Genomic DNA, 14589 nt, shown 5'->3' with positions numbered 1-14589 from the left:
AGGGGTTTATCAATTTTGTTAATTCTTTCAAAGAACAAGCTTTTGGTTTCATTGGTCTGTTCTACTTTTTTTTTTAATAGCATTGATTTCTGCTCTAATCTTTATTATTTCCTGTCTTCTGCTGGTTTGGGGTTTATTTGCTGTTCTTTTGCCAGCTCTTTAGGTGTAAGTTTAGGTTGTGTATCTGAGACCTTTCTTCCTTCTTAGGAAGGCCTGGATTGCTATATACTTCCCGCTTATGACCGCCTTTGCTGCATCTTAGAGGTTTTGGATTGTGATGTTATCATTTTCATTGGCCTCCATGTACTTTTTATTTTCTTCTTTAACTTCTTGGTTAGCCCATTCATTCTTTAGTAGAATGTTCTTGAGTCTCCAAGCATTTGTTACCTTTCCAAATTTTTTCTTGTGGTTGATTTCGAGTTTCATAGTGTCGTGGTCTGAAAATATGCATGGTATAATCTTGATCTTTTTATACTTGTGTAGGGCTGATTTGTGTCCTGGTATGTGATCTATTCTGGAGAATGCTCCATGTGCACTGAAGAAGAATGTATATTCTGCTGCTTTAGTATGAAATGTTCTGAATATATCTGTTAAGTCCTTTTGGTTCAATGTGTCATTCAAAGCCATTGTTTCCTTGTTGATTTTCTGTTTAGATGATCTGTCCATTGTTGTAAGTGGGGTGTTCAAGTCCCCCACTATTATGGTATTATTATCAATGAGTTTCTTTATGTTTGTGATGCATTTTTTTATATATTTGGGTGCTTCATATTTGGAGCATAAATGTTTACAATCATTAGGTCTTCTTGGTGGATAGACCCCTTAATTATGATATAATATCCTTCCTCATCTCTTGTTACAGGCTTTATTTTAAAGTCCAGATTGTTTGATGTAAGTATGGCTACTTTGGCTTTCTTTTGTCTACCATTAGCATGATAGATGGTTCTCCATCCCCTTACTTTCAATCTGAAGGTGTCTTTAGGCCTAAAATGGGTCTCTTGTAAACAGCATATGGATGGGTCTTGTTTTCTTATCCATTCTGTTACCCTATGTATTTTGATTGGATCATTTAGTCCATTGATGGTAAGAGTGAGTACTGAAAGATATGAGTTGATTGCCATTATGTTGCTTGTAGAGTTGGAATTTCTGGTGGTGTTCTCTGGTCCTTTCTAGTCTTTCCTGCTCTTGGTCTCTTTTTTTTTGGTTTGTTTCATCTTTTCTCCCCTCAGAGAGTCCCTCTTAAAATTTCTTGCAGGGTTGGTTTAGTGGTCACTAACTCCTTTAATTTTTGTTTGTCTGCAACACTTTTAATCTCTCTTTCTATTTTGAATGACAACCTTGCTGGATAAAGAATTCTTGGCTCCACATTTTTCCAATTCAGCACACTCAATATATCCTGCCACCCCTTTCTGGCCTGCCAAGTTTCTGTGGACAGGGCTGCTACAAACCTGATTTGTCTTACCCTGTAGGTTAAGGACTTTTTTTTCCCCTTGCTGCTTTCATGATTCTTTCCTTGCTTGAGCATTTTGTGAATTTGACTATGATATGCCTTGCTGATGGTTGGTTTTTGTTGAATCTTATGGGAGTCCTCTGTGCTTCCTGGATTTTGATGTCTATGTCTTTCCCCAGGTTAGGAAAGTTTTCTGTATGATTTACTCACATAACCCTTCTACCCCTTTTTCCCTCTCTTCATCTTCTGGGACCCCTACGATTCTGATGTTGTTCATCATCATTTTTAATGAGTCACTGATTTCTCTGAATCTTAAATCGTGCTCTTTTGCCTTAGTCTCCCTCTTTTTTTCTGCTTCATTATTCTCCATAAGTTTGTCCTCTATATTGCTGGTTTGCTGCTCTGCCTTATCCATCCTTGCCACTGTGGCATCCATTGGAGTTGCAGCCCAGTTATAGCATTTTTTATTTCATCCTGACTAGCTTTTACTTCTTTTATCTCTGCAGAAAAGGATTCTAATCTGTTTTCGACTCCAGCTAGTATTCTTATTATTGTGATTCTAAATTCTGGTTCAGACATCTTGATTGTATCTATGTTGATTAATTCCCTACCTGTCATTTCTTCCTGCTCTTTCTTTTGGGGTGAATTCCTTCATTTCGTCATTTTGAAGGAGAAAAGGAACTAATAAGGTAAAAAACTAAAATTAAAAAATTAAAAACACACACACAGAAAAAAATCAAATAAATGGTACTAGATCCTGGGTGGTTTTCGGCTGGTTATTGGAAGGAGCTTGATAGATTAGAGAAAAAAGGGGGAAAAACAGAAAAAAAAAGAAAAACAAGAAAAAAAAGGAAAACATTTGAAAATTTGAGAAAATGAATACAATAAAATAGAATAAAATGAAATGATGGAAGTAAAATAGAATTTGAAAATTTACAAAAAAGTAAAAAATATGGTAGAAAAAATAAAAAAATATTTTAATAAAAATTGAAAATAAAAATAAATTTTTTCTCTTTCTGTATTCAAGAAAAAGAAATGAAAAGAAAAAAAGAAAATTGAATAGATAGACCAAGACTAAAATATGATTGAAATTACATCGTTTTCTCCTAAAAGTCACTATGAAGCGTTTTATAGTCCGTAAACTAAGCAGGTGGAGAGACTTGTGGTTCCTGAAGAGCGAGGTTGGCCCTGTTGGGCGGGGCTTGGTGTAATGGCTCCGTTCTCCACTAGGTGGCGCTGCTTAGTTTACTGGGGCGAATTGTGGCGCTGGTAGGTGTGTGCGCGCATGCGCGGGAGGGGTGAAATGGCGTCAGGCAGCTACCCAGGTTCTAGTATCGGAATTCTGTGTCTCCCCAAGCAACAGTCCCGCACCTGTCCTTTGTCTTCGGCTTCCATCCACTCCCCGCTCTTACCCTGTCCGTGAGCAAGCCATCAGGCTGCAGGCGGCACCTCCCTGCTGAGTTTTATCTCAGATGCGGCTTTGTTTCCCGACCCCTCACTTCTGAGGGGCTGCGGTTTTGTCCCGCTCACACCTTCTGGGGGAGGGTCTCACCGAGCAATGGCCGGTGCCGGCCGCACCCAGGACCCTTCCCGGGACTGTGCTGCCTCCGACCCAGAGACTGCGGCTGGGCGCCACCCCGCCCCGGAAAAAGCTCCCATGATCTGTAGCAGCAGCGTTTCAGGGATTATGGAAAATCGCGACAGGCGTCTGGCACCAGGTTTCCCCTTAACGCCCTTGTTCCAGCACCAGCGAATGTGGTTGTTCTCCGGTCTGCTGGCACCTTTGCCTGTGTGGGGGCCGCACAGCCTCTACCGGCTGTCCTCCCAGCAGGGGAACCGCCTCTCCCCGTGTGGCCCGAAGCCCCCCGGACTCCACTGTGCTCCTGGGGACTCGCCCTTCCCACCAGAGCACCCCAGGTATGGAACTGGAGAGTTTCAGACTCCGCTCCCCCTGTTTGTAGATTCGTAATGGCATTTAAACCCTCTCCTTTCTCCCTTTTTACTTCAGCCCCTGCGGCTGTTTCCACTTTTCCACTTTCTCTCCAGCTGCTTTGGGGGGGGGGTGCTTTTCCCATACTCTCCCCCCAACTCTGTCCTCTCTGCACAAACCAAAACAACTCCCTGCCCTCTGCAGCTTCTCTCTCCCCCAGTTCACTTCTCCACGTGGTGTACCTGCCGAGTTCTGTGGCTCAGGTTGTGCAGATTGTTGTGTTAATCCTCAAATCAGTTTTCTAGGTGTGCAGGATGGTTCACTGTTGATCTGGCTGTGTTTCATGAACACAAGATGCAAAAAAACCTTTCATGCTCTCTTTTATTTTTGTTTATTAATTTTTTGGTGCAAAAAGGTGATTAAAAAATTCTTTTAATGTTTATTTATTTTTGAGAGAGAGAGAGTGTGAGCATGGGAGGGGCAGAGTGGGAGGGAGACAGAGGATCTGAAGCAGGCTCCAGGCTCTGTGCTGACAGCAGAGAGCCTGATGTGGGCTTGAACTCATGAACCATAATATCATGATGTGAACTGAAGTCAGATGCTTAACACTGGCTGAGCTACCCAGGTGCCCCAAAAGGTGATTTTATTAAAGCATGGAGACAGGACCTGTGGGCAGAAAGAGCTGCCTATGTGTGTTTATTTTAGAAATTACCAGTGAGGAAGAGGTAAGAAGCTTCTATAATTGTCATTTTTTTCTCCTGAATATAAAGATAATTAGATAAAACACACTCAAATGTTATCTTTTACATGTACCGTGTCAAACATTTTGCATTTATTATTTTAAATCCCAACATTACCCTGAAAGTGTAATTATCCAGGTGTATTTGCTTCTATTTCCTTCTTTTTCTTCACCAGCCTTTCTGGGGGCTCGAATGTTCAGAGGCCTCCATATCAGGCAGGGTTAGCTAATTAAGAGATACTTTCTCTTTAGGACTATGAGGATGCACATTTAACAATTTTATTTATTTGCATAAGACCCCTTATATATCATTCTCTCTCCCACTATTCTGTTTAAAAAAAAAAAGGGGGGGCGCCTGGGTGGCTCAGTCGGTTAAGCGGCCGACTTCGGCTCAGGTCATGATCTCGTGGTCTGTGAGTTCGAGCCCCGCGTCGGGCTCTGGGCTGATGGCTCAGAGCCTGGAGCCTGTTTCCGATTCTGTGTCTCCCTCTCTCTGACCCTCCCCCGTTCATGCTCTGTCTCTCTCTGTCTCAAAAATAAATAAACGTTAAAAAAAAAAAAGCTTCCCTCTAGCTTCAGAGAGGAACATTTGAGAAAATTGCAGCAATGTATTTTCCCAGCATACTTATTTTTCTGTCTCCTGTAGGCTAAGAATCAAGGAATTTGTGAAACATTTTAAACCCACCACTATCATGAGTAGCAAGGTCACATATTCGAAATGAGACAACTGCAAGACTGTGGGCCCCCAGCAGCCTGGTTCCCTGAGTGAGTGTGGCACGGGACCCCTGTGCCCAGTGTCTGTTAAAATCAGTGACATATGCGCATCTGTCTAATTCGTGACAGATTCACACAAGCCTCCCTTTGATCCGGCAGCATTTTCTAAACTTGATTTCAGGCCCTGCAGTTGTGCTCTGTTTTGATGTCAGTCAATACACCCTACGAGGGAGCACACAGGCATGGGAAACTGAAGATCAAGGCATTGACGAGTACAGACCAACTTTCACGCCTCACCCGTTAAGGGAGGCCTGAATCTGTGAGGTTCATTTCAAAAGGACTCAGGAGGCAAGTTGAGGAGTGTTGACTGACCAAAGATGGTACGTGATATACACTGTTCATTTTTGGATAATGCTGAAAAACAGTTTATTGTTTGAACAAGTGATGAATGCAGGACTCAAGATGTATCCTGCCTTCTAAGAACACAACCCTCAGGGGACCTCCTATTTAATTAGGGAGCGTTACTCTTTACGGAAGTATTTTAGCCAATAAATGAAGACAGAACTAGAATGTCAGCTTTCTGTAACTCCCAGCGGATTAGTGGATCCAGACCATAGTTATTTCTTTTTTTTTTTAATTTTTTTTTCAACGTTTATTTATTTTGGGGACAGAGAGAGACAGAGCATGAACGGGGGAGGGGCAGAGAGAGAGGGAGACACAGAATGTGAAACAGGCTCCAGGCTCTGCCCAGAGCCCGACACGAGGCTCAAACTCATGGACCGCGAAATCATGACCTGAGCCGAAGTCGGCCGCTTAACCGACAGCCACCCAGGCGCCCCGTCAATGATTTTATTCTAGAATTATTTACTTGGAGGCATCTTAACAGGACTTTTCGGTTAAGTCCTGAACTGAAAAGAGGATAGTTTCTACTCGTTAAGTACCTCTACTTGACAAAGAATTGATAGAATATAAGAACTTGAGACAGGATGGTGTGTGTGTGTGTGTGTGTGTGTGTAAGTGTTGAGGGAAATGCAAAGCAAGAAAGGGAGAGGAAAAGAGATGGGAGACAGGGACGCAGGAGAAACTGATAGATGTATTTAAGAAAGTTTCTCTTAAGTTTTGTTTTCTTGTCACCTCCATCTTTTCTATCAAACCCCTCAGGAACGTGAAATCAGGAAACTTCTCAGCTACTACAGAATTCCTCCTCCTGGGACTGTCAGAGGATCCACAACTGCAGCCCCTGCTATTCTGTCTGTTCCTGTCTATGTACCTGGTCTCTGTGTTCGGGAACCTACTCATCATCCTGGCCATTGTGTGTGACTCCCACCTCCACACCCCCATGTACTTCTTCCTCTCCAACCTGTCTTTTGTTGACATCTGTCTCACCTCCACTACCATCCCAAAGATGCTTGTGAACATCCAGACACAGAGCAAATCCATCAGTTACCCAGGCTGCCTCACCCAAATCTGCTTCGTCCTGACTTTTGCTGGATTAGAAAATGGAATTCTGGTAATGATGGCCTTTGATCGATTTGTGGCCATCTGTCACCCATTGAGGTACAAGGCCATCATGAACCCCAAGCTCTGTAGGCTGTTGGTTCTGCTGTCTTTCCTCATTAGTGTTCTGGATGCCCTTCTCCACACTTTGATGGCACTGAGGCTGTCCTTCTGCACAGACCTGGAAATTCCCCACTTTTTCTGTGAATTAGCTCATGTCCTCAAGCTTGCCTGTTCTGATATCTTCATCAATAACATCCTTGTGTACTTAGTGACCAGCCTGTTGGGTGTTGTACCTCTCTCTGGGATAATTATCTCTTACACTCAAATTGTCTCCTCTGTTCTGAAAATCCCATCAGCTGGTGGAAAATATAAGGCATTTTCCATCTGTGGGTCACACTTAATAGTTGTTTCCTTGTTCTATGGGACAGGTTTTGGGGTATACCTGAGTTCTGCAGCTACTCACTCCTCCCGGAAGAGTGCAATAGTATCAGTGATGTATACCGTGGTCACCCCCATGATGAACCCTTTTATCTATAGTCTGAGGAACAAGGACATGATGGGGGCTTTGAGGAAGCTCATCTCTAGAATATCAGCCTCCCATTAATGTGTCAGCTGCTTTGGGCTTACACACACTGCTGCAATTTGACAAAGAGAAATAATGTGCGATCCAGAAAGCCTGACCAACATTGAATATATGAAACCAGAGGCCAAGTGGTGAGGGTAAGAATTTTGGAATCAGACCAGCTGGGTTTGAATCCTACCTCTGCTGAAACAGCCATGTGACCTTTGACAATTTATTTTAACTCTTTAAACTCGGTTTCCTCGTCCATAAAATTGGCATGATTATATTAGTTTATATTTGGAGGGGGTGTGAGATACTTCAACTCAATCAGTGAGGATGCATGCCTTCAACTATAATAAAGCAAAATTCTCAACTCCAATAGGGTCAGATGATAAAAACAATTATCTTTCCTTACAAAAACTTCAGGGATGGGGCGCCTGGGTGGCTCAGTCTGTTAGGTGTCTGACTTCGGCTCAGGCCATGATCTCCCTGCTTGTGAGTTTGAGCCCCGTTGAGTTCGAGTCCCGGGTCGGGCTCTGTGCTAACAGCTCAGTGCTTAAAGCCTGCTTCAGATTCTGTCTCCGTTTGTCTGCCCCTGCCCTGCTTGCTCTCTCTCTCTCTCTCCTCAAATATAAAAATAAATAAATAGATAAAACTTCAGGAATATTGTAGGTCCAGGCAGAGAACCACAGGGCTGCATTTCACTCTGCCATGGGTTGGCTTTTGCCTACAGTCGTCTTCCTGGTGGTCCCTGATGCCTGCAACAGTGCAGAGACCTTTCAGACCCAGAAATGAAAACCAACAGCCTCTCCTTGGGTTTCTTTTCAACACAAATATAATCGTTCCAAGGAGACATCCAGAAGGCATTGTTTTTATCATGAGCCCACATTGAGATAAGTGTCCTGTATTGGTTTCCTATTGCCATTGTAACACCTTACCACAAGCTTGGCAGCTTAAAACAACACGAATGAATTCTGTTGCTGTCAAGTCAAAGTGTTAGGTTCCTTTTGAAAGCTCTTTTGAGAAAAAGCTATCATTTAATTGGTACAGAATTTCTGCTTGGGATGATAAAAATGTTCAGGAGAAAGATAGTGGTAATAGTCATACAACATTGTGAATATTCTTAATGCCATGGAATCGCACACTTAAAATGGCTGAAATAGTAAATTTTATGCTATACATATTATACTACTACTCCTCCCCCCCAAAAAATTCATTCCAATGTACCAAAGCGTTAAACACAAGAATCAGAGGGATTAAATATTTCAGAAGATGATATAAGAAAATATTTTTATTACCACAGAGAAATTAAGCATTTCTTAAAAGAATGAGCACAATCCAAAAGGTAAAGACTAAGAAATTCAAGCACTTTGGGGCACCTGGGAGGCTCAGTTGGTTAAGCATCCTACTTCGGCTCAGGTCATGATCTCGCGGTTCGTGGGTTCGAGCCCTGCGTCGGGCTCTGTGCTGAACAGCTCGGAGCCTGGAGCCTGCTTCGGATTCTGTGTCTCCCTCTCTCTCTGCCTCTCCCCAACTCACGCTCTCTGTCTCTCAAAACTAAATAAATGTTAAAAAAAAATGTTTAAAAAGAAATTCAAGCACTTTACAAATGAGCCACTAAAACAAGGGACTCATTAAATGAAAATTCAGAAATGTTCTTTCAATATCACAAGAATAAAAAAGCAGGGAAAATAAACTTCCCCGAAATATTTCCTGATGAGATCTTGCTCACCCTGCCAATATCAATATGATTTTAATAGCACAGATACACCTATTAATATATTCCAGCACAATAAAAAATCAATCCTTTTCTTCCCTCCCCTGGTAACCACATTCTACTTTCTGTCTTTATGAATTTGCCTATTCAAGGTACCTTAAACTAAAATTATACAATATTTGTCCTTTTTTATCTGGCTCACCTCACTAATGTTTTCAGGGTTCATCCATATTGTAGCACCTGTCAGGATTTCATTCCTTCTTATGGCTGAATTATGTATATATGGTTCACACCTACAATTCTCAGGCTTCCTGATATCATTGATTACATACAGATGCCATTGGTTCCATCTTAAAAATTTTTTTAATATTTTTTCATTTTTGAGAGACAGAGACAGATTGTGAGCAGGGGAGGGACAGGGAGAGAGGGAGACAGAGAATCTGAAACAGGCTCCAGACTCCAAGCTGTCAGCAGAGAGCCCCATGCGGGGCTTGAATTCACAAACTGTGAGATGATGACCTGAGCCAAAGTGGACCCTTAACCAACTGAGCCACCCACGTGCCCCCATTGGTTCTATCTTTAAAAAAAGGAACACTGGAACTCAGCCAAGGAGGGCATGTCCACATTTGCAAGCTCTGTGATATAGATGTGAGCAGAAACAGGTAGAGAAATGAGTGGTGAACACCTAGAGTCATAAGATCAACCATCTGGAATTCCTCATTTCTATTGTTTTAGTCTTAAGAGAATTTGCACTGCCTTGGGATCAGAATGACAATATAATTGTTTGGCTAATGAAGAGCTTTGGGTATTGATCCTCCAGAGGCACAGAGACTATAACTTGTTACATCCTCACTCAACAGCCCTGCCCCAGTAAAGACACAGCATACCTGTGTCTCATCCCAGCAATGATCCCTTTTGCCCAGGGGCCTGGTGCTTCAATTGGTCCCTTTCCTCTTCCTATGGATAGAGCTCTGGTCTCTATCATTCAACAGCTAGCAGAGTCGACCTGCATTATTCCACAGTGATGTCACCTAGGTAAACCGATGTCCCATAGTGTTTGGAAATGAGGGCATGTATTTTACTACGTTTATCCAGCAGAAACTTTGAGAAGAGTACATACATAAAAGGATTAAAATCAAGATATCTGTTTGCCTCCTTTCTGTCTTCTATCTTGTTGACATGTTCCCTTGTATCTTTCCTCCAATCCCCAAATAGTTATCATTCTGCCAGTCCCCTATTCTCTCTCTATAAGGAAATACTATTTTCCTTCTCAGTAAGAACATGCTCATTTGCAAATACGGTGATTGTTACCAAGAGGTAGCTTGGGCATTTTCCCTCTTTTAATTCCTTATCTCTTTGCCAGGCTGTGAGGTCTCTGTGGAAGGAGCTGGAGATCCAGATAGACTTATCAGTCTGATTACCTGTTTCTTGTAATAAAGCTATCAAATGGTGTTGTATTTTATTTTACTTTTTTTTTTTAACATTTATTCATTTTTGAGAGACAGAGAAAGAGCATGAGCGGGGAAGGGTCAGAGAGAGAAGGAGACACAGAATCCAAAGCAGGCTTCAGGCTCTGAGTTGTCAGCACAGAGCCCAACGTGGAGCTTGAACTCATGAATTGTGAGATCACGACCTGAGCCAAAGTCAGATGCTTAACCGACTGAGCCACCCAGGTGCCCCCAAATGTTTCAAATGATCAAAACAGAATGAGTAGTGTAATTTTAAAAATGACAACTCCTCAACTCTTTCCAGAATTAACAAATGTTGACTCGTTGCTTTACTAACTTTAAATCTTTCTTCAAAATAACAAAATAATATGCATAAAGAGGGTATCTCTCCATTTAAGTCTTTCCTTTCGCAACATGGCGCTTGCATTTGGTGATACTCCTGCTTGCCCAGGAATCAACATTTCATTGCCTTGTTACCACATCATTTCCATCAGATTCATCAACAATATGGAACTCAGAAATGAAACAAGCATTCTAGAATTTCTTCTCATGGAAGTGACAGAGAATCCAGAACTGCAGTCCCTCATCTTCAGCCTGTTCCTGTCCATGTATCTGGTCACTATCTTGGGAAATCTGCTCATCATCTTGGCTGTTAACTTGGACTCCCACCTCCACACCCCCATGTACTTCTTCCTCTCCAACCTGTGTTTTGTTGACATCTGTCTCACCTCCACTACCATCCCAAAGATGCTTGTGAACATCCAGACACAGAGCAAATCCATCAGTTACCCAGGCTGCCTCACCCAAATCTGCTTTGTTTTGGTTTTTGCAAGTTTGGACGGTTGTATTCTTTCAGCAATGGCCTATGACCGCTATGTGGCCATTTGTCATCCACTGAGGTACAATGTCATTATGAACTCCCATCTCTGTGGCCTTTTGATTCTTATTTCCCTGTTTATTAGCATCGTGGATGCCCTGGCGCACAGTCTGGGGGTGTTGCAGCTGACCTTCTGTGCAGACCTCAAAATCCCTCTCTTCTTCTGTGAAGTTGTTCAGGTCATCAAGCTCGCCTGTTCTGACACCCTCATTAATAACATCCTGATATATTTTGCAACTAGTATATTTGGGGGTATCCTTCTGTGTTGAATCATTTTCTCTTATACTCAGATAGTGTCCTCTGTTTTGAGGATGCCACCAGCAGGTGGAAAGTATAAAGTACGTGTGGGTCTCACCTCTCGGTTGTCTTTGTTCTATGGGACAGGTTTTGGAGTCTACATTAGTTCTGCCCTTGCCGACTCTTCCAGAAATGCTGCAATGCTTTCAATGATGTACACTGTTGTCCCTCAAATGATGAAACCTTTCATCTACAACCTGAGGAACAGGGCGTGAAGGGAGCCTTGAGGAAACTGATAAGTAGAACTTCTCTTCTGTGACTGTGTTATCTGCGTGGACTGGGGTTTCTAGAATGAGTCAAGGTGACAGAAATATTGGGTGAGCCAGAATGCCTGATTCTTGCATCCCCAAGTTCTTCTAAAATGACTATAGAACACGATGGGTAGTTTCATCTTAACTTTGGGTTGAAACTTTATTTGTTCTTTGTACAATTCTGTGATGTTTCAAGAATGAGTTCCATTGTCAAACTCAGTTTCTTTGGTCAGGTCCATAAAGCTGAACCCAAGGTAGGGCATTTAGTGATTTTGTTTGAACACTCGAAGAAAAGAAGTTGGATGGATCATGGAGAGGATCCAAATAAGTCTGTTGTCATAGAGACAAAATTCTGCCAATTCCATAGATTATTATGCTTTTTGAACTGCACCTCGAAAGTAAGCCTGCTGTGAAACACAGGAGGAGCTGATCTTTTATACCTAATTTGGCAATTGCCTGAGTGATCACTGGTAAACTGTATCTGTGCAAAGACACTATCAGCATCTGTTACTACACTCAGTTTCATCATCTGTAAAATTGCTATAATCTGATTATCTCAGTGGCTTGAGATGATAGTGAAATGATTTATCTTAATTAGTAAACAAAACAAAACCCTTTGTTCCTGCTAAAAGAAAGTAACTGTGCCTCTAAAAGACACAAGCAATAAAGAATGTTATATATATATATTTTAAGTTTTTATTTTAATTCCAGTTAGTTAACATACAGGGTTATATTAGTTTCAGGCGTACAATATAGTGATTCAACACTTCCATACATTACCTGGTGCTCATCATGAGAAGTGTCCTCTTAACCCCATCACTCATTTCTCCTATCTCGCCCCCCCACCTCCCCTCTGGTAATCATCAGTTTGTTCTCTATAGTTAATCTATTTCTTAGTTTGCCTCTCTCTCTTTTTTCCCTTTGCTTGTTTGTTTTGTTTCTTCAATTTCACATATGAGTGAGATCATATTTATCTTTCTCTGACTGAGTTATGTCACTTAGCATAATATTCAAGTGCTCTGAATGGCAAGATTTCATTCCTCTGAAGCAGGCTCCAGGCTCCAGGCTCTGAGCTGTAAGCACAGAGCCTAATGTGGAGCTCAAACCCATGAACTGCAAGATCATGACCTGAGCCAAAGTCGAAATTGTGAATCTGGCCATTCATGGAGCCCTTGAATATATGATATGATATGCTATAAAAAATATAATATAATAATATAATATACCATGCCTTTATCCATTAGTCTATCAATGGACACTTAGGCTGTTTCCATAATTTGGCTATTGCAAATGATGCTGCAATAAACATCAGGGTGCATGCGTGTATCTCTTTAAATTAGTGTTTTTGTATTTTTTCGGTAAATATCCCGTAGCACAATTACTGGATCATGGGGTAGTTCTATTCTTAACTTTTTGAGGAATCTTCTTACTGTTATCCACAGTGGCTGTACCAGTTTGCATTCCCACCAACAGTGCATGACGGTTTCTTTTTCTCCACATCCATGTCAATACCTATGGTTTCTTGTGTTATTGATTTTAGCCAAGGAATGTTATATTACTTTTTTTAATGTTTATTTATTTTTGAGAGAGAGAGAGAGGCTGAGCATAAGTGGGGGAGGGGCAGAGAGAGGGAGACACAGAATCCGAAGCAGGCTCTAGGCTCTGAGCTGTCAGCACAGGGCCCAACGCGGGGCTCGAACCCACAAACTGTGAGATCATGACCTGAGCTGAAGTTGGACACTTAGCTGACTGAGCCATCCAGGTGCCCCTGGAATGTTATATATTCTTAAAATTTTTTTTTAATGTTTATTTATTTTTGAGAGAGATAGAGACAGAATGCGAGTGGGTTAAGGGCAGAGAGAGAGGGAGACACAGAATCCAAAGCAGGCTCCAGGCTCTGAGCTATCAGCACAGAGCCCAATGCAGGGTGTCAACTCACAAGCTGTGAGATCATGACCTGAGCCGAAGTCGGACGCTCAACTGACTGAGCCACCCAGGCGCCCCAGAAATGTTATATATTCTTGATAACTACTTAAGAGGTAGGGAATATAGAGGAAAAATTATTCTTTTTTCCATGTGGTGATTGTGTCTAGGGCTTGTTTCCATCACGGGCACTGATGGCTGCAACAGATACAGGCATCTTATCCAGATATGATGCCCGAAGACAGACGTCTGTCGAACTCTGGCTCTATTGTTACTTGACATTGCCTGGAATCATCCTGAATATATCCCCTTTAATCTATTCCCTGAGAATAGGATTGTATGCCATCCACTTAATGTAACCTTGGTGTGGCAAAAATAATTACTGATTGTATGAAATGTAACTCCTGCTGATGAGTCTACCCTCAAAAGCATTGTAAACACTTAGGACAACGCATGACATGTAGCAAGTACTCCACAAGATTTAACTGTTATCATTGTGTTCCATATTTTACATGGGTTAATATAGCCTATATATTCTTAAGTCTTGTCTTCTCACATATTTTTGCCGCTGGCTTCAGCAATTTGCTTCATTTTGTTATAGTTATTGTTTTTTTTTTAAAATGTTTTTTAAATTTATTTTTGAGACAGAGAGAGACAGAGCATGAGCAGGGGAGGGGCAGAGAGAGAGGGAGACACAGAACCCAAAGCAGGCTCCAGGCTCTGAGCTGTCAGCGCAGAGCCTGACGTGGGGCTTGAACTCACGGACTGTGAGATCATGACCTGAGCTGAAGTCGGATGCTCAACCGACTGAGCCACCCAGGCGCCCCTATAGTTATTGTTTTTTAATGTTTATTTATTTTTGAGAGAGAGAGAGAGAGAGAGAGAGAGAGAGAGAATGAATCTGAAGCAGGCTCCAGACCCTGAGCTGTAGCACAGAGCCTGATGTGGGGTTCGAACCCACGAACCATGAGATCATGACCTGAGCCAAAGTCGGACACTTAACCGACCGAGCCACTCAGGCACCCCTCTTTAGTTTCTTTCATAAGTGTTCTATAGTTTCAGAGTACAGATCTTTTACCTCTTTGGTTAGCATCATTCCTAGGTATCTTACTGTTTTTGGTTTTAAATGTATTATTTATATCAATATATACGAACTATACTTTCACAACTAAAATTGGTGTCAG

The 14589-nt window shown here is 41.9% G+C and overlaps 1 protein-coding gene and 1 pseudogene across 1 annotated transcript; both read left to right on the top strand.

The window, feature by feature from the left end:
• Nucleotides 1-3005: 3005 nt before the first annotated feature.
• LOC122486540 (olfactory receptor 7G3-like) lies at nucleotides 3006-6934 on the top strand. Its single transcript, XM_043585899.1, has 2 exons — nucleotides 3006-3364; nucleotides 5992-6934. The coding sequence occupies exons 1-2, from the start codon at nucleotides 3006-3008 to the stop codon at nucleotides 6932-6934; spliced, it is 1302 nt and encodes a 433-aa protein (XP_043441834.1).
• Nucleotides 6935-10564: 3630 nt separating this feature from the next.
• Nucleotides 10565-11547, top strand: LOC122488651 (annotated as a pseudogene).
• Nucleotides 11548-14589: the final 3042 nt, after the last annotated feature.

The sequence above is a fragment of the Prionailurus bengalensis genome, chromosome A2, assembly GCF_016509475.1.
Source record: "Prionailurus bengalensis isolate Pbe53 chromosome A2, Fcat_Pben_1.1_paternal_pri, whole genome shotgun sequence".
In the NCBI taxonomy this organism is placed as follows: domain Eukaryota; kingdom Metazoa; phylum Chordata; class Mammalia; order Carnivora; family Felidae; genus Prionailurus; species Prionailurus bengalensis.
The sequence above is the reverse complement of the archived record's forward strand: the minus strand, read 5'-3'. Positions and strand labels throughout refer to the sequence as shown.